The following is an 18,513-nucleotide window of genomic DNA, read 5'->3' as shown; positions in this document are numbered from 1 at the left end:
TCATTAGTATGTGATTCTGATAACTATCCGAGATTCCTAGTCTCATAAAAAGAGTTGAATTTGGATTGCTAAGTCAGGACTCTACGTGACTGTCATTCCTTAGTGGAATATGATTTTTATTACCGCTTCAAAGAGTCCTTACATCAGATCCATTAATAGGGAGTGCCTTTATGGGCTAACACACTTGGCTCCTGCTCTCCCTGAGAATGTCTCAATGAACTCCATCACTGTCCCTTGGTCTTATTCTTTCCCTCCTATCTCATCTTCCCCAAAATGGCATAGGAAAGGTAGTGAGGTATAGCAGGTAGATAGTGGAGTTTAGAGTCAGAAAGACCATTCATAAAAATCCCAGTTCTGTCACTTGCTAGCCATTTCAACCTTAGTTTCCTCATTTGTAAAATGGGCATAATAATGTATGAGCCCATCTCACAAAGTTGTTGAGGCTCAAATGGGTTGATATATGTAAAAAGCACTTTCCAAAGCTTAATGTGATATATAAATGCCTAGTGGTGCTATTATTATTACTACTATGATGATAGAGTGAATAGAACTCCTTTTAAAGCTTTTCACAGCTTGACTCCAATCTATCCTTCCAATGTCATTAGACACTACTCTCTCACACTCTACAGTATAATCCACCTGGGCTTCTCTTTGTTGCCTCCCATGGCATTCCATCTTCCATCTCCAGGCTTTTGCCCTGATCATTCCTCATGCCTAAAATGCACTCTCTCCTTACCTCCACTACAAAGAATTCCTTACTTCCTTCGAGATATAGCTCAAGATGGAGTCAGCTAGGTGGCACAGTGGATAGAGCACCAGCCCTGGATTCAGGAGGACCTGAGTTCAAATCCAGCCTCAGACACTTGACATTTACTAGCTGTATGACCCTGGGCAAGTCACTTAATCCTCATTGCCCTGCCAAAAAAAAAAGAAAAAAAGATATAGTTCAAGATACAAGACTATCTACCTGATGTCTTCCTGAGCCTCTCAACTGCTGATTCTCTCCCTCCCAAACTGCCTTCTTTGTATTTATTCTGTATTTGCGTCTGTTATTACTTGTACTTATTCTATATGTGGATATGTGTGTACATGTTGTATGTGTGGATATGTGTGTACATGTTGTATATGTGGATATATGTGTACACATTGTTTCATTTTTTTGTCTATATGTCCCCAGAACCTAGATCAGTACCTGGTCCATAGTAGGTGTTTAAGAAATGCTGATTGAGGGGGCAGCTAGGTGGCACAGTGGATAGAGCACTGGCCTTGGATTCAGGAGGACCTGAGTTCAAATCCGGCCTCAGACACTTAACACTTACTAGCTGTGTGACCCTGGGCAAGTCACTTAACCCCAATTGCCTCACAAAAAAAAAAGAAAGAAAAGAAATGCTGATTGATTAATTAATGGAACACTTACACTACCTAGCACACAAGATCATCAGATGAAATCCTTTACATAAAGTGTTTTGTCAACTATAAAGTGCTCTATCAATGGCAACCACCATTCCTTTTAGAAGCAATGCAGTGCAGTGGGGAGAGTACTGGACTTGGAAGCAGATGGTCAGGTCAGATCCGGACTCTGTACATTATCTGTGTAGTATTGTTATTCAGTCATGTCCAACTCTTTGTGAGTCCATTTCCTTCTCCCGCACATTTTACAGATGAGAAAACTGAGACCAACAGGGTGAAGTGACTTGCCCAGGGTCACATAACTAATAAGTATCTGAGGCCAGATTTGAACTCAGGAAGATGAACTCCCTGACTCCAGTCCTGGTGTTTTAGCCACCATACCACCTAGCTGCCCTATTATCAGTGTGACTGAGTAAATCTCTATACTTGTATCCTCTTGTCAATAAAGAAGAAACAGTTGATGTCTGCACTACCTACTTCACAGGATTATTGTAAGGATAGTAGTCTCTAAGCTATATAAACCACTACATGAATATGAATTTTATTATGATTACCCATGATCCAATTATCTTATAATTTCATGTTATAGCCACTGGAAGGTCTGCCCACACACAGATATTCAATCATAGCTTGGAAAGGATAGGGATCATGGGATTAACAATGTTGAGGAAGAAAGGAAATTGGCTTCATAGATCAACCAACCAGTCCATCAATGTCAAGCATCAACATCCACAAATCAGAAAAACAGCAGTGTTTTCTGGGTTCCTGAGCATTTCCTCTTTGCCCAGTCATAACTGTGGCCATTACTCCTACTGGGAGTCTATTCATTTCCCACATCCCCCACCTCCCATTTGCCTGGTACTTTCTCCCCGCAAGAGAACAAGAACATTCTTTCTTTTATTTATTTGTATCCCCACCCCTAGGTAGCTAGGTAGCACAGTGAATAGAATGGTGGGCCTGGAGTCAAAAAGACTCATCTCCCTGAGTTCAAATCTGGCCTCAGACACTTACTAGCTGTGTGACCCTGGGCAAGTCACATAACTCTATTTGCCTCAGTTTCCTCATCTGTAAAATGAGCTGGAGAAGGAAAAGGCAAACCACTCCAGTATCTTTGCCAAGAAAACCCCCAAAACGAGGTCATGAAGAGTTGGATATGAATGAAACAACTCAGCAACAACAACATCCTCGACTCCTGACACAGTGCCTAGTACATAGTAGGCACTTAATAAATGTTTATTGACCAACTATTGAAGGGCAGTAGAATCTCCTTGAGAAGAAAGCCATCTGAGGGGTCCTCCTTTCCTGACCACATCTGGTCAGGACACATCTAGCAGTACCACGGTCAGTTCTAGGTGGAACATTATAGGAAGGACATGGATAAGCTAGAACATGTGTAAAGGAAGGCAAGCAGGATAAGGAAGGTCACTCAGAGCATGTTATTTAAGGATCAGCTGGAGACTTGGAGATATTTAGCTTGGATAAGAGAAGACTTAACAGGGACTGCAAGTCTCTGAAGGGCCAGCACCTAGAAGGATTCAATGCATTATACATGGCCCTAGTGAGAAGGCCAGAAATGGTTGGAAGTCACAAGGAGGCAAATTTATACTTAAGATTAGGAATAGCTTCCTTACCATTGTTTTTTTTGTTTGGTTTTGGGGTTTGGGGGGCGGGGGGGGGCAGTGAGGGTTAAGTGACTTGCCCAGGGCCACACAGCTAGTAAGTGTCAAGTGTCTGAGGTCAGATTTGAACTCAGGTCCTCCTGAATCCAGGGCTAGTGTTAATCCACTGTGCCACCTAGCTGCCCTCCCTTACCATTGTTGTTGTTGTTGTTGAGTCATTTCAGTCATGCCCAACTCTTCAAGACCCCATTTGGGGTTTTCTTGGCAAAGATACTTGTTTTCCATTTCCTTCTCCTGCTCATTTTACAGATAAGGAAACAGAAGCAAACAGAGTTGAATGACTTGCCCAGGGTCACATAGTTAGTAAGTATCTGAGGCCAGATTAGAACTCCAGGCCCAGTGCTCTATCCAGAGTGCTACCTACACAATCCTCACCATTAGAGTTTTCTAAAACTAGAATGGGCTTCCTTGGAATATGGTGGATTCTCCCTCCTTAGATGTCTTAGAGGAAAGGATGGATGGCTATTTATAAGATATACTATAGAAGGAATTTCTATTTAGGCTCAATTTAGACTAGTTGAACATGAATATCTATAATGAGAGCATGCACTGCTCTCCAAAGGACATTCAGCAGTCCAGATTCAGGGGGACTAAATGAAGGCAACCTTACCCCATTGCCTATTGGTACCAGGGTTGGTACCCTCTTCAAAGCCAGCTCCAAGGATGGTGTGAGTGAGAAGAGAAGTTCCCCTATTTGGCCAAAATAAAAGCTTCCAAGGAAAAGTGGAGAGGGGAAAGGAAGGGCTGGGAGGAGGGAGAAAGATTGAACCTGGCTTGAGAAATCAAGATGAATTTTAGAGATGCTTTTAAAAAACTATTTGCAATGCTCACAAACTAGATATGGTTTGCAAGGGAAGCTTTTATGGCATATCTATGCTGCTCAGGTTGTAATTTCCCAGCCCTTTTAAAGAATTTTATAAGCTTCTCTCAGGAATTACTCAAGGGCTATGATGTGCACACACCTCACCCTGTCCTGTGGTATCTCACTAGAGCTACCCAGCTCCCCACCCAGGAAGGACCAATAAAGTGTCCAGTGATCCATGACAAACTTCCTGTTGATGGGAACAAGGGAAGCCAGAGTTAACCCTTCCAATCCATCTCCAAAACTAGAATCAGGTTTAGGGGACAGACAGATATTTAGAGCTAGAAGGAACCTTAGGAAACATTTATCGCAACTCCTTCATTTTACTGATGAGGAAACTTGAGGCATAGAGGGGTTACATGACTTACCCACGGTCACACCACTAGTCATGTGAGCTGGGATTTGAACCCAGGTCTTTCTGAGTCTCAAGTGCAAAGCCCTATCCACTATACCATACTGCTTCTCAAAACTCCTCTCACAGTGCAGCCCCATCAAGATTTGAACTAAAAACACCTGGTTTAAAAGACCAGTATTCTCATCCCTAAGTTAAACATGGGCTTTATCCAGGAAGCCTGGATAAAGGAAATGTCTCCTTTTTCTGGATAAATCTTTCATGCAAAGCCTGGTGTCAACATTACAGAGTATTGGCTAGCATATTATCAAATAGTATCCTTCCCTGATTGCAACATCTTTTGCTAAGATTCTTTGTACCACTCTGAACAAGCCTCTCTACTTCCCACCCTACCTCCCACTTCCTTTGGAGATTTCTGTAAACCAAGAACCTGAGACTACTGTTGAGTCATTTCAGCTGTGTCCAACTTTTCATGACCCAATTTGGGGTTTTCTTAGCAAAGATATTGGAATGGTTTGCTATTTCCTTCTCCAGTTCATTTTACAAAGGAGGAAACCAAGGCAAAAGGGTTAAGTGACTTACCCAGGATCATATATCTAGTGAGCGTCTGAGGCCAGGTTTGAACTCAGGGGGATGAGTCTTCCTCACTCCAGGTCCAGTATTCTATTATCCACTATACCACCTAGTTGCCCTAACCTGAGACTAGCTTTCCCATAAGCCTTTGCACTATTCCTCCACCTTAGTGTGTGTGTCCACAGTCATCTAGGGGTAACTCTTCAGGCTACTGTGTATCATTTTAAAAGCCCCAGAGAAAAATGGTGTGCTTTTTTTTCCTCATAATATTCTCATTCATTGTCATTCTCTAGTTCTTAGCTCTGTTATCTGTGTATGTGTTTCCTTGTCTCTCTCAGAGCACAGGGCATGGTAACAAATCACCAGTTCCCCTCTCCCTGCCCTCTTTCCCATCCTTTTAACCCTTCACTCTCTCTGCTTCTGGTCTGACGACTTCCATCCGAAGGCAAGGGGTTCCAGGGAGCCCAAAACTTTGGGTCACCTTTTTATCCTCTTCAAGGTTTGGATAGCTTATGCCAAGCAGGGACCAGAGATCCTTCTTTACCCTGTCACCAGGAGCCTCAAGAGAAATTGAATTCTCTGGTTTCTTGATTTCTCTCTGAGTGATTCAAGAACACTTGAGGCCTAATAATGGGGCCCAAAACTACAGTAGAGAGATGTTGGGTATCCCAGCCTGTGCAAACTACGGTACTGAATGCCCTCAGTTACCTCTCAATGGGTACCCATGTCCCAAGGATCTTCTAATAAATCATTTCCCAGAAACAAATATTTTGAATATTCTCTCAATATGGAAAGGCAGCAAGGTATAGTGGAAAGAATGCTATCTCTGTAGAAGACCTGGGTTGAAATCCAGCTCTTCCTACTGCCTATATGGCCTTGAGTGATTTATTTATGTTCCTTGAGCTTCAGGGTCTTCATCTGTAAAATGGGAGAGTTGGACTGTCTGGGTTTTTAACCTTGGATCAAGGACCCCCAAGAGATCTGGGGGTAGATTTTAGCAGGACTTGGATGAGGAAAAAAAATACAACTTTATTTCTACACAATCTACTCTTTCCTCATTCCTTGGCAATGACCTGTGTCCATGCCCTGGTCCTGAGGATTTATGTTTCAGACTCTGTAAATTGTTCCTTTTGTCCCAAAATAATACCCCCACTTATTTGGAACCTTAAGATTTGTCAAGCATTTGAAATACATTATCTATTTGTTCCTCACAATACCCTGGGAGGTAGCTGCTATTCATGTCACCCATTATACAAATAAAGAAACTGAGGCTGAGACTATATGTGACTTGCCCACTCAGCTAATAAGTGACTGAGGCAGGTCTTTCTGAAGCCAAGTCCAGCGCACTATCCACTAGGCCAACCTACCTTTTATTGGACATAAAGCTGGCAAGGACCTTGCAGAGCATCTAGTCTAACACCATCATTTTGCAGATGAAGAAATTGAGGCCTACAGAGGTGAAGTAACTTGTCCAAGGTTATAAATGACACTAGCAATTCTAGGATTCAATATCAAATCCTCTGATTCCAACTCCAGGTAGGGCTCTCTCTGTTAGGCTATACTACTCCACATTCCTTCTTTTTTTTTTTCCTCCACAGTAAGCCTTCTTGCTTTTTTTTTCTCACCCACTAAACCCAACTCACAGCATGCTAATGGTTGTGGAGGTTTTGCCTCCTATTCCCACTCTCTTCCTGTCCCATGCCATGATCCTGCCTTCCTCTAGTGAAATCACTCAGATGACTGCCTTCCTTAGGGCAAAAGTCAGGCCTATCTCTAATCCAGGGGCTTCTTAAATTTTTTCCACTCAGCCCTTTTTACCCAAGAAATTTTTGCACGACCCACAGTTTAAGAAGCTCTGCTCTAATCCATGGACTTTCACCCTTCCCCACACTCCAGATCTCCACGGATTTCTATTCCTTACACAGAACCCATGCCCAACAGATAAAGCAAATAAAAAGATATATGCGGCTAGCAAAATAAGCAAACCCTGGTTTCCCAGGGTCATAGGTCTAGAGCTAGAAGGGACCTTGGAGGCAAACTCTAGCATCTTGTTGTTCCTATTCCCCTCAATCCTCCCCAGTGCTGGTAGCTTGCACACACGCACACATTCTCACCTGCTCACATAAACACACACACTAAGTAGATTTACTTACATCTCAGCCTCCTTCCGCAGACTGGTGATTCTTCCACCATTTCAAGATCCAACTCCAACTTGCCTCACTTGCTGAGGATTGTCCTTAGAGACTTGAGCCCATACACGATCCTTACTCACCTTCCTTCCCTGCACTCTCTCCCATCCCATCCCTCACCATGGGAGATACCATGGCCTTCTCCCTTACAAGATCACCCCTCCCCTGCCCTTCTCTCCCTCCCCAACGCTCTCCCATCTGTCTTTCAGCCCGGGGCCCATTCATTCCTTTATTCCCTACCTTCTCCCCCCACCCAGATTTTATGGACTAGCACACTCCTCAGCTATCATTTCTCTCACTAATGTGCTTGGGGAACTTGTGGTTTTGAAAGACGTAAAACTAGGCCAGGCGACCATAAGGAGGACCAGGGTTTCAATCAGCTGGTCCCCTTTGATTCAGGCACCACTTAGCATCTTCCTCCTTTGACTGGCTTCATTAACAGGAGTTTACTGGGGGTGGGATGCAGCCCATCTGTCCATCTTCCAAACGACATCAGCTTCCCTAGAAACCACATGAGGTGGCTGGAGACTATAATTACCATTTTTTTTTAGACCAGGAATTTTACTTTCAAATGGTCTGAGATGCCCAGATGAAAGGCTGCAGAGAAGCTTCAGTGTTATTAAGGTCATTCATAAAAACAAACTAGAAGAATTAATAGCCACCCTAGGCCATCTTCCCAAAGTGGTAAGCCCCTGCAGCTGCCTGAACCAGCCTCAGTGGCGCTCACCCATGGGCTCTCCTTCCCTTCAAATGTTTTAGGAGAGCTTAGTGGGAGGGATTTAAGTGGGGGTGCATTGGAGCCTGCTATGACCGGTTCCCCAGAGGCCATTGTTAAGTTTTCAGTGTTTGCAACCCAGGAATCAACAATCACTACCAATCAGGACTTGATTAACTGCCTTGTTGATTGTCTAGATTTAAGAAAGTGCTTGTTAGTAGTGCAGATTAAACTTAAAAGTGTGTGTTCACCTACTTTTTTTTTTTTTTGGTTAAACATTTACCAATATGTCCCTGGTTGTAAATTTAAAGTCCAGGCTCACAAGAAAAGTTTAACAAAGGTCTCCCTTCTCCTATCTGTGACTGCTACTCATGGGAGGTGCATTCAGGGAAGAGATTTAGGACCAGAAGGAACCTTAAGGACTATCTAATCCAACCCCTTCATTTTTTTCAGAAGAGGAAACTGAGTCCCAAGGAGGTTTAAGTGCCCATGGTGTCACAGGTAATAAGTAGCAAGAGTCAGGATTTGAACTCTGGTCTTGTCATTGAATCACTAGGACTAAGAAGAAAGATCATAAGATCATAGATTTAAAGCTGGAAGATTCCTCAGAGGACTTCTAGTACAACCTCCTCATTTTGTTTTGTTTGGGTTTTTTGCAGGGCAATGAAGGTTAAGTGACTTGCCCAGGGTCACACAGCTAGTAAGTGTCAAGTGTCTGAGGCCAGATTTAAACTCAGGTCCTCCTGACTCCAGGGCCAGTGCTTTATCTACTGCATCACCTAGCTTCCCTCAACCTCCTAATTTTACAGGTGAGGAAACTGAGGCTGAAGAAAGAGAGGTTAAGGGACTTGCCCAGGATCACACAACTGGGTGTTTTTAAAGTAATCATGCAAAGCCAAAGATGTCTAAAAACAGGGAGAAAGGTCTCATTTGCACCAGAACCTTTCCAGCAGGATTGTTCATGTTTGTGGTAACAAAGAACTGGAAGCAAAATATAGATACCCACCAAGAGGGGAAATAGAGGCAGCTTGGTGGTACAATGGATAGTGCTAGACCCAGAGTCAAGAAGACTCCTCTTTCTGAGTTCAAATCCAGCCTCAGACACTTACTAGCTGCATGACCCTGGGCAAGTCACTTGACCTTGTTTGCCTCAGTTTCCTCATGTATAAAATAGACTGGAGCAGGAAATGGCAAATCACTCTAGTATCTTTGCCAAGAAAATTCCCAGTGAGGTCACAGAGTCAGACACAACTGAAATGACTGATCAACAGCAAAAATGTGGGTAGACCAGGAGGGGAAGGGAACAAGCATTTATCAAATGCCTACTCTGTGCCAGGTACTATGCTAAGCATTTCATAAATGTTATCTAATGTTATCTTCACGACAGCCCTGGGAGGTAAATTCTATTATGATTCCCATTTTATAGTTGAGGAAATTGAGACAGGCAGAAATCATGTGACTTGCCCAGGGTTCACACAGCTAATAAGTGTTTGAGGCCAGATCTGAACTCAAATTGTGGTGTGTTCATATAATGGAATTACTGCATGAACCATGAGAAATGTGAAGAAGCATGGGAAAACTTATATGAACCGATGCAGAGCCAGGAAGATAATATTCACCATAATGATAGCAATGAAAATGAATATAACTCTGCATCATGGTGTGGGTTATTACCAGATTTCACCCGGATAGAAATATATCAGTGGAAAAGGGGAGCCCTGGCACCCTCACTGTGTGCCCTAGGAGAGCACCTTTTTCCTTGATTCCCCCAAGCATTGCAGGGATTTCTTAGATGGTTGGACCATTGGTCCCAGAGAATTCCAGAGAGAAGGAAGGAATCCCATTCAGCTGTTACTCTCCAGTCCTAATTCATCTAAAAAAAGACAAGTAGGTAGGAATGGGTCTTGAAGAAATCAGGACTGGGGAGTCCAGTCCTTCCCTCCTCACCCTCAGCATGTCCTGCAGCTGAAGATTTGTTTTTCAGCTGCCCCCTGCAGGACGATGAGATATGGAAGGAAGGCCAAGGAAGGGGTGTAGTCTCTGGCCTGAGGTGGGGCCCTAAGGAGGAAGCTGTACTTTACTCAGAGCAAATTTATGGAGAATTTAAGGGAGGCCATGTAGAAGAGTCACACAAGATGGCTGTGCATGGGTGGGGTGGAATCTGTCTCTTGGAGGGAGTGTCCACAAGAATGAGATCACAGGTCCATTGGCAAATTGGAGTACAGAAGACAGGAATAAAGCAGGAGTCAAGTAGCCCCATTCCTTTTCCAGCCTCCAGGACACCTTGTTGTTGTTTAATTGTGTCTAACTCTTCATGACCCCATTTGGGGTTTTCTTGGCAGAGATACAGGAGTGATTTACCATTTTCTTCTCCAGCTCATTTTACAGATGAGGAAACTGAGGCCCACAGGGGTAAGTGACCTGCCCAGGGCCACACAGCTAGTGAGTGTCTGAGGCCAGATTTGAACTCTAGGGAGATGACTCTTTGTGATGCCAAGTCGGACACTCAGTGCACTATAACACCACTAGCAGCCTCATAAGCATTAGGACACCTTGACTCTACTTCAAATAAATTTCTGCTCCCTTGTGGCTCATAGCCCACCTTTCCCTAGGACAGAATCTTCTAACTCTTCCATCTTACTCTTACCCTATAAAGAACCTCAAACATTTGACCAGTGCCATCAGACAAGCCAAACACTCAGGTCTGTCGTTGCTTCAGCCCCTAAGCTATAGTTCTTGGGGTGCTCAAAGGAATCTAGGATTGAAAGATGCAGTGTAGATATAATGGAAAGAACCCTAAAACTGGGTGTGGAAGGAGCCGTGATATAATCCCATTTCTGTTGCTTCCTAGCTATGTGACCTTGGGAAAGTCCTTTTACTTCTTTGGGATCAAGGACATGATGCTCCTTAAAATGAGGGATGGCTAAGGTCCCTTTCAACTCTATGTTCCTGTAGGTACCTGTCAGAGTAACTCAAAACAACAAGGCTTTCATTTTTGTTTTTGTTTGTTTGTTTGTTTTGTGGGGCAATGAGAGCTAAGTGACTTTCCCAAGATCACACAGCTAGTAAGTGTCAAGTGTCTGAGGTTGGATTTGAACTCAGGTCCTCCTGAATCCAGGGCAGGTGGTTTATTCACTGTGCCACCTAACTGCCCTCCAAGAAGGCTTTCTTAAGCACCTACTGCATGCTAAATGCTGGGAAGACAAAGATAGGCAAGCACAGTCCCTGCTCTGAAGGAGCTAACAGTGTAATATGTTTCTTTCCTGGTCTTATCTGAGAATCCCAGTCCTTCCTCTCTTCTTCCTCCTTGGTACTTCCTTTAGGGGGTCTCTCCTATTAACTCTCAGGGACCATGTTAGTTTCCTAATACCAATGGGCAGCACTGCTGAGAAATGAACTGCCTGTTTATGTGTCTACACTGGCAAAGGAAGGAAATGAGGAAGGAGGGGAGAGGGGATTTTTGGAAATGATGGTGTCTACACAGTTGGTCCTCTCTACCAAGAATCCAACTAAGGGACCCATCAACCCTATCCCCAAGAAACTACAAGGAAAGCTGATGAAGAGAAAAACCTCCAAAGCCAAAGTGGCCTGAAATTCAATCCATTCGATCTAGCTGAATGAGCACCTAGCCAGAAAGGAACCTGATTATTTATAGCAAACCTGGTGAGTGATCCTGGCAAGGAGAGGCTGCTTATTGACAGAGACATCTCCAGAGAGCCCGCCCCCCCCCCCTTTCCTAAGGGCTCCCTGTTGATGGAGTGAAGCCTTGGCTACTTCCAAGTATTTCCTTCTCCCTCTCTTGTTCTCTTGGAAGTCTCCTTTGGGCCCATGTCCCTTGGCTCTTAGGTGGAATTTCAATTCATAGCCAGCTCACATGAGATTCCTCACCACACCCTGCTTATTGCAAAGTAGCTCATGGAAAGTAGGGTACTGCTGCCTTGCCCTGGTGTTGAGGAGGTGTGCCTCAGGCCTGTCCCTTGATGGTGGCTCAGACACTCTAGGAACAGTATAGGTTGGGGGACAAGGGGAAGGGTCTTTCCTCACTGACTAATACCGGCATGCTCTGCTGTGGTGGCAGCCACCAAAACATCATGCTCATGTTGTTTTATAGACAGATTCCTTACCACTGCCACAGGAACAAGGACCAGAAACTGCTCTAAACTATGAGTGCCAATTGTCAAGCAATAAAAACCCATTAAGGCCACAGGTGGGACTAAGTTGAGATTGACTTTGTTTGTCCTGGATTCAAGAATAAGAACCCGTTCCATGGGATCAGAGGATTTAGTGCTGGCAAGGACCTCAGAGGTCATTTCATCTGACCCCGTCATCTTACAGGGGAAGAAACTAAGGCCCAAAGCAGGGAAATCATTTGCCTAAGTGCAATGAAAGGAAGGAAAGAAGGTGGAATCACATTCCCTGGGATCTGCTTGAACAGGCAATGCCATGTTCCAGTGCCATGCCAGGAAGAACGAGCATCTAATGAACGCTTTGGGCAATTCCGTCTCCAAAAAAACAAATTGATATCCAAAATACGTTTGCAGAAACAGCAGGAAACCTTTATTGAATTGTTTTCATTTCATAAGAGCATGAGATGAGGGAGAGAGAGAGAGAGAGAGAGAGAGAGAGAGAGAGGTGGAAGAATTCCCTCCCCTTTCCTGAAAGGGAACATCACAATGAGACTGGAGAAGCCGCTGACCAAGAGAGGAACCCTCATCTTTAGCCTTCCTCTGGTGAGTGACCAGGGACAGTGAGTAGAGGAAGTTGGGTGGGCTGAGCAGGTGCCCACTCGACTGAAGCTTAGGATCTTTCATTTCCTCTTGACTTCTCACGTGTTGTGACTGGTAGAGAGAGGAGGGGGCCAAAGACTGGGCAGATTTATGGCTTCCGGGTCTCTGAAGTCCGGCGGGTGCTGACGGAAACACCTGCAGAACCACTGCTGGTACCAGAGACTGGGAAAGAAAGGAGATGGTCTTGTTCAAGAAAGTCATCTTTTCCCACCCAGAAGAGACACCTACCCCAGTTCATGGTTCTCCGAGGAGAGCCCGCAGGGCCACCTTAGCTAGCTGGATGATACAGCAGACAGAATTTCTACTCCAAAAGGGGAATATCCCAGGCTGTCTCCCAGGGAGACTGCTGTTTGACCATGAATATGACAGCCTTCATACCCAGGTATCCCAGCTGCTGGAGTGCTTGGGAAGTCAGAGCTATGGCTATGCCCTTAAGGAAAGGGAATCTACTCTCCTGACCCAACTCCACCCCACCTAACCACACCCAGGCCAGAGGGCTGGATTCTCTTACCTGTTCCAGAGATGGGGAAGCCTGTCATCCTATTTTTAAAAAAAAAAAAAAGAGGAGAAAAATAGAAATGAACAACAACTCAGAAAACAGGGCAGAAAACAAGATGCATCTTCCTTTCCCAGTTGCCCAAGAAACTAAATCCGTCTGGTCTGAAAACCCCTAGACTTTGCTCATTAGCTCAGCTGCCCCTAGACTTGTAAGGAGATGTCTATGAAAGCAGTCCAGAGTGGGGGTAGGGGACCCTGTACTTACTTGGAGTCCTGGCCCTCCAGCAGACTGCGGTAGGTAGCGATCTCCTGCTCTAGCCGGGTCTTGATGTCGAGCAGCATCTTATATTCCTGGTTCTGACACTCCATCTCACTCCGGAGATCACCCAGCTGGGCCTCGATGCTGCTGATGAGCCCCTGGATCTGTTGCAACTGCATGGCGTAGCGACACTCCGTCTCTGCCACAGTACCCTCCAACCCAGCTTTCTGTTGAAGAAACAGAGAAAAGGTTCAGGAGGTTGGGTGGCCGCCGGTGGCAGAGACCAGGAGGCCAGGACTCACCCAGGAGAGGAATGGCCACATACCATGCTGAGCTGGGACTGCAGCTCAATCTCCAGCCCCTGGAGTGTACGTCTCAGTTCTGTGATCTCGGTCTTGCTGGTCTGGATCATTTCGGTGTTAGAAGTGACCTCCCTGTTCAGCTCTTCACTCTGGGGGGGGGGGGGATAAATCAAAGATGAAGTATATGAATGAAGAGCCTGTGAGAGCAGAGCAAGATGCCCCAATCTCCGATCTGGGAAGAGCCAGAGCCTGGAGGGTGAAGGGAAGAGGATACCTTCTGTTGGAACCAGGCCTCGGCATCTCGGCGGTTCTTCTCTGCCAAGGCTTCATACTGCTCTCTCATTTCAGCCAGCGTACGGGTCAGGTCAATGCCAGGAGTAGCATCCATCTCCACATTGACCTGGCCAACCACCTGGTTGCTGTATTCCTTCATTTCCTGTAGAGATGAGAAAAACCAGAGGTTATGCTTCCTCTGTTGTAGCCAAGTCTCAGCAGGGGTGCCCAAGCCCCAGGTGGATGCCAAGCTCTGGTGTAGGCCACTCAGCTATTGCCTCCCACCCACTCCCTCACCTCTTCATGGTTCTTCTTGAGGAAGGCCAACTCCTCAGTCAAGCTCTCAATATTCATCTCCAGGTCTGTCTTGGAGAGGGTCAGCTCATCCAGCACCCTGCGCAGGCCATTGATGTCAGCCTCCACACTCTGGCGCAGGCCCAGTTCATTCTCATACCTGGAGGGTGAGAAAACCCAAAATTTAAATAACCCTGTGAATGAAATAACACCCTCCCTGAACTCAGCTATTTCTTCAGGAGCTTTTTATTCCATATTCCTCAACACCCCACCCTTCCAGTTTGATAGATGGGAATCTGCCTGAAATAAGAGGCAGTTAAAAAGGTAGGAGAGAGAGACAGGGCGGGGGGGGGGGGGGGCAGAGAGAGATATAGAGGACGGAAGGAGAGAGAGAAGAGAGAGAGAAGAAGGGGGGGGAGAGAGAGAGAAAGAGACAGACAGATGGACAGAGACAGAGAGAGAGGGAGACAGAGATAGAAAGGAGGGAAGGAGAGAGAGAAGAAAGAGCAGAGAGAAGAAAGTGAGAGAGAGGAACGAAGAGAGAGAGAGAGAGAGAGAGAGACTTACTTGAGCCTGAAGTCATCAGCAGCCAACCTGGCATTATCAATTTCCAGAATGACCCGAGAGTTGTCAATAGTGGCTGCCAGGATCTGTGGGAGTTGAAAGACAGTAATGTCCAGTCTTTCTAGCTTTATACAAGAACTTGAACACTACCTAGTCATATGACCTTAAGCTAGTCATTTTCCTGCCCTGGGCCTCAGTTTCCTCCTTTATAAAATGAGTGGGGATGAACTCTTTGATCTCAAAGGTCTCTTCAGTATCTGGCATTCCATGGCTCTATAATTCTAGGTGTCAGTGGAGGATGGAAAAAAGAGGACTCTTCACAAGTATTTAAGGAAGAGATTCCTATCTTGGCTATAAGGACAGGAGGGCAGGGAACAGCACCTAGATGCTATCTCCTTTTCTCCAAACAAACATTCCCTCTTGTCATCAGTCATGTAACATTCCTCAGGGTGGAGGATTGCTCTCTCTGATGGTCTGTGGTCCTACTCTCTGGAATGCTGAAAAGCAGCTCAGCCTACCCCTGAATCTTTAAAAATATCTCAAGTAGAGCCAGACCCCAGAGGTTCCCAGGAATATTGGGTTTAGAGCTGAAAGGGACCTTAGAAGTCACCTAAGGAGAGGCAGAACAGTGCAGTGGAAAGAAAACTCTAACTGGAATCAGAGAAACCTGGGTTCAAATCCTACCTCAAACATTTACTAGCTGTGTGACCATGGACAAATCACTTAAACCTCTCTCTGTTTCTTCCTCTGTAGAATGGGGGTGAAATTAATAGCAGCTTCTTCACAGAGCTGTTCCAAGAATTTAAAAAAAGTAATGCATGTAAAGCACTTTGCAAGCTTCAAGATACCAAATAAGTGGCTATTTTTTACCTAGTCCAACCCGATCGTTTGACAGAGAAAGAAACTGAGGCCCAGTGAGGTTAAGTTGGTGTCGGAGAGATCTATAACAACAGCCCCTGTTTAGGATTCCTGTCTTCTCATCCAGATTCCAGAAGTGCTGAGGACTTAACCCTACCCCGCCCTAAGCTAAGGCTCTGCTCTTGTCTCAGCACGCTGCCATGAATGTGATGAGCAGGTCACAAGAGGGGGATCAGGGATTCCAAACAGGTCTGCTTCTCTCTGTCAGTACTTCTCCTTTCTTTTGGTCACAATTGATCATGAAAAAGTAAGCAGGACAGCAAGATACTATCTAGTTCTTCCTTGACCAATGTCCTCTCATACATCCCTCTGAACTCCCAAAACTGTTATCAGTTTCTAAAGAAGCCAGGATGACAGAGGGATAAGGGATACCGTTCCTTAGAAACTGAATGTTTATGAAGCAATAAAGCGTTCCACTTGAGTAATAGCTGTGGTAAAAATGAACTGTGGGATAGAATGCACGGCATAAATAGCCCCATTAGGAGCAGAGACCGCATAGCAAATCATTGGAACATCCCCTGAAGGGAGGGTGAGTAGCTGTCTTTTTGCTCAGAGATTCTTTGACCTTTGACCTCGAAGATTTTGCCATGGAGAGAATAGCCTTCTCTGTCTCCACTATATGCCAAAGTCTTACCTTTTCCCGGAGCTCCTCAATGGTCTTGTAATAGGGGCTGTAATCCCGCTCGGGGCTTGAGGGACTTTGCTTCAGATGCCAGTCCCTGATCTTGACCTCCAGGTCAGCATTGGCCTCCTCCAGAGCCCGCACTTTGTCCAGGTAGGAGGCCAGGCGGTCATTGAGGTTCTGCATGGTGATCTTCTCATTGCCGGTCAAGAGGCCACCCTCTCCACCACCCAAGTCAAAGCCACCACCAAAGCCTCCTCCATATCCACCTCCATATCCACCTCCATATCCACCTCCAGCACCACCACCGAAGCCGCCACCAAAACCACTACCAGCTCCTCCACCAAAGCCACAGCTCATTCCACCACCATAGCCCCCCAGTGACCCAGAGGACACAAACCTAGATGAGGAGCTAGATATACCCCGACCTCCTCCCAGCTGGCAAGAGCCACCACCAAAACCACTTCCATAAGTGGAAGAAGAGGTCTGAAGACGGCAACTCATGGCTATAGCAGCTAGAGATCCTGGGTTAGGCTTTTGTTTAGATTGAGCTAGACCCAAGGGTATGTGACTCTTCCCTGAAACAGGCCCTCTTTTATACACCTTCCATGGAGGTGGCCCCTCCTCCCTTCCCCACCCTCGAGGTCCATGCCAATGACACTCCTGTTTCCCTAAAGCCCAGTTACCTTTCTGTGTTTCAAGGTGGGTAGTGGCTTTTTGGGGTGTTTTTTTTTAATCCTGTAACAAAGGGGATGATTCAGAGTGAATGATGTTTTGCTCGAGCCTACCTTTTTGACAATTGAATTCATTTCACCTCTGCACTTGGGAGGCCAACTTCTGCAGGTCTTCCAGCCCCACCCAATATTAGAAGGACACCATGGAAATATGCCTACAGAGATGCCTTGTTGATGTAAACAGCCCTTTGCATCGTACAGCTTTTCAGTAGGACCTCAACCTTCCCTGGCTCTCCCTGCAAGCATAACTATGATTTCTGGGACCCAAACCTCATTAGCCACAATCTTTTTTCCTTGTTTCTTCCATCCTAGGCCCCAGGATGTCCCATATGGACTCATTCCCTCCTCAGTGCCACAGAATCAGGTGAATACATATTTGCAGGTACACAGACAGACAGACAATGCAGTAAGATACAGCTGATTCTCATGTCTCTAAGTCCATCACATAATCCTACCTCTGATAATAACTTTGTGACCCAGGACAAATCATGAGTTCTGTGAGCCTCTGTTTCTTCAGGGAAATGGATCATGGGATTGTTAGAGTAGGAAGGGACCCTAAAAGTCATCCCCCTTATTTTCTGGTTGGAGAACCATTGGTCCCGACAACAGAGAGAGATTAAGTAACATGTTCTAGGTCATACTTGAACTAGGAAGTAGCAATGATAATAATAGCTGACATTTTTCTAGGGCTTTAGGTTTGCAGTATTTGACCCTCAGAACAACCTGGAGTAGAGGCAAGGGAGGAGTGTTAATATTTAACCTATTTTGCAGGTGAGGAAGTTAAGGCTAAGAGAGGGATTCTTGTAGTATCTACTTCATGGTAATTAAAAAATTTTAAATGTATATAAAAAGCTTGTAAATCTTAAACCTTAAAAATAGCTCAATTTACATATCACTTTAAATATCATCTCATTTCATTCCAAAACAGCACTGTGAGGTAAGTATAACTACTATCCATATATTATAGATGAGGAAACTGAGTCTGGAAAAGGTTAATTGACTTGCTCAAGGTCATACAACTAGTAAGGCATCTAGGTGCCTCAGTGGATGGAGTGCTGGACCTATAAGTCAAGAAGACCCGAGTTCAAATCTAGCATCAGACACTAGCTATGTGACAAGTCACTTAACTCTGTTTGTCTCCATTTCCCTATCCTAAAATGGGGATAATAGTAGCCCCTACCTCCCAAGATTGTTGTAAGGGTCACATGACATAATAATCATAAAGCGTTTAGCACAGTTCCTGGAACATAGTAAATGCTATATAAATGTTAGTTATTATAGTAAGTGCCTGAAGAAGGATTAAAACGCAGGTTTTCCTGATTCCAATCCTACTTCTTGACTCCACCAATCAAGGTTGCTTTCTCAAGGATCTTTGGATCAGAGATTTAGATCTAGGAGAGATTTTAGAGGTCTCATTTTACAGATTAGGAAACAAGGACAAAGAGGAGTTAAGTGACTTACCCAAGGTCACACGCACAGTTA

General features: G+C 45.1%; 1 protein-coding gene across 1 annotated transcript; it reads right to left on the bottom strand.

Annotated features, from left to right (window-relative positions):
- Positions 1 to 12,383: 12,383 nt before the first annotated feature.
- KRT13 (keratin 13) lies at positions 12,384 to 16,801 on the bottom strand. The gene is made up of 8 exons (XM_044002895.1): positions 16,310 to 16,801; positions 14,761 to 14,843; positions 14,197 to 14,353; positions 13,901 to 14,062; positions 13,650 to 13,775; positions 13,331 to 13,551; positions 13,079 to 13,107; positions 12,384 to 12,729 (listed from the first exon to the last, which is right to left on the bottom strand). Exons 1-8 carry the CDS (start codon positions 16,799 to 16,801, stop codon positions 12,656 to 12,658), a joined length of 1,344 nt encoding a protein of 447 aa, XP_043858830.1. The 3' UTR covers positions 12,384 to 12,655.
- Positions 16,802 to 18,513: the final 1,712 nt, after the last annotated feature.

Source organism: Dromiciops gliroides, chromosome 4 (assembly GCF_019393635.1).
Source record: "Dromiciops gliroides isolate mDroGli1 chromosome 4, mDroGli1.pri, whole genome shotgun sequence".
NCBI classification, from domain to species: Eukaryota; Metazoa; Chordata; class Mammalia; order Microbiotheria; family Microbiotheriidae; genus Dromiciops; species Dromiciops gliroides.
This window is presented reverse-complemented; position numbering and strand designations above follow the sequence as displayed.

Bases quoted from the DNA above. Each gene is read 5' to 3' on its own strand.
- KRT13 (XM_044002895.1), bottom strand. From the start codon at position 16,801: ATGAGTTGCCGTCTTCAGACCTCTTCTTCCACTTATGGAAGTGGTTTT. The intron at 13,776-13,900 runs GTATCCTCTTCC...CCCCCCCCCCAG, and splicing joins AGGCCTGGTTCCAACAGAAG to AGTGAAGAGCTGAACAGGGA. The intron at 12,730-13,078 runs GTAAGAGAATCC...TTTCTTTCCCAG, and splicing joins CTTCCCCATCTCTGGAACAG to TCTCTGGTACCAGCAGTGGT.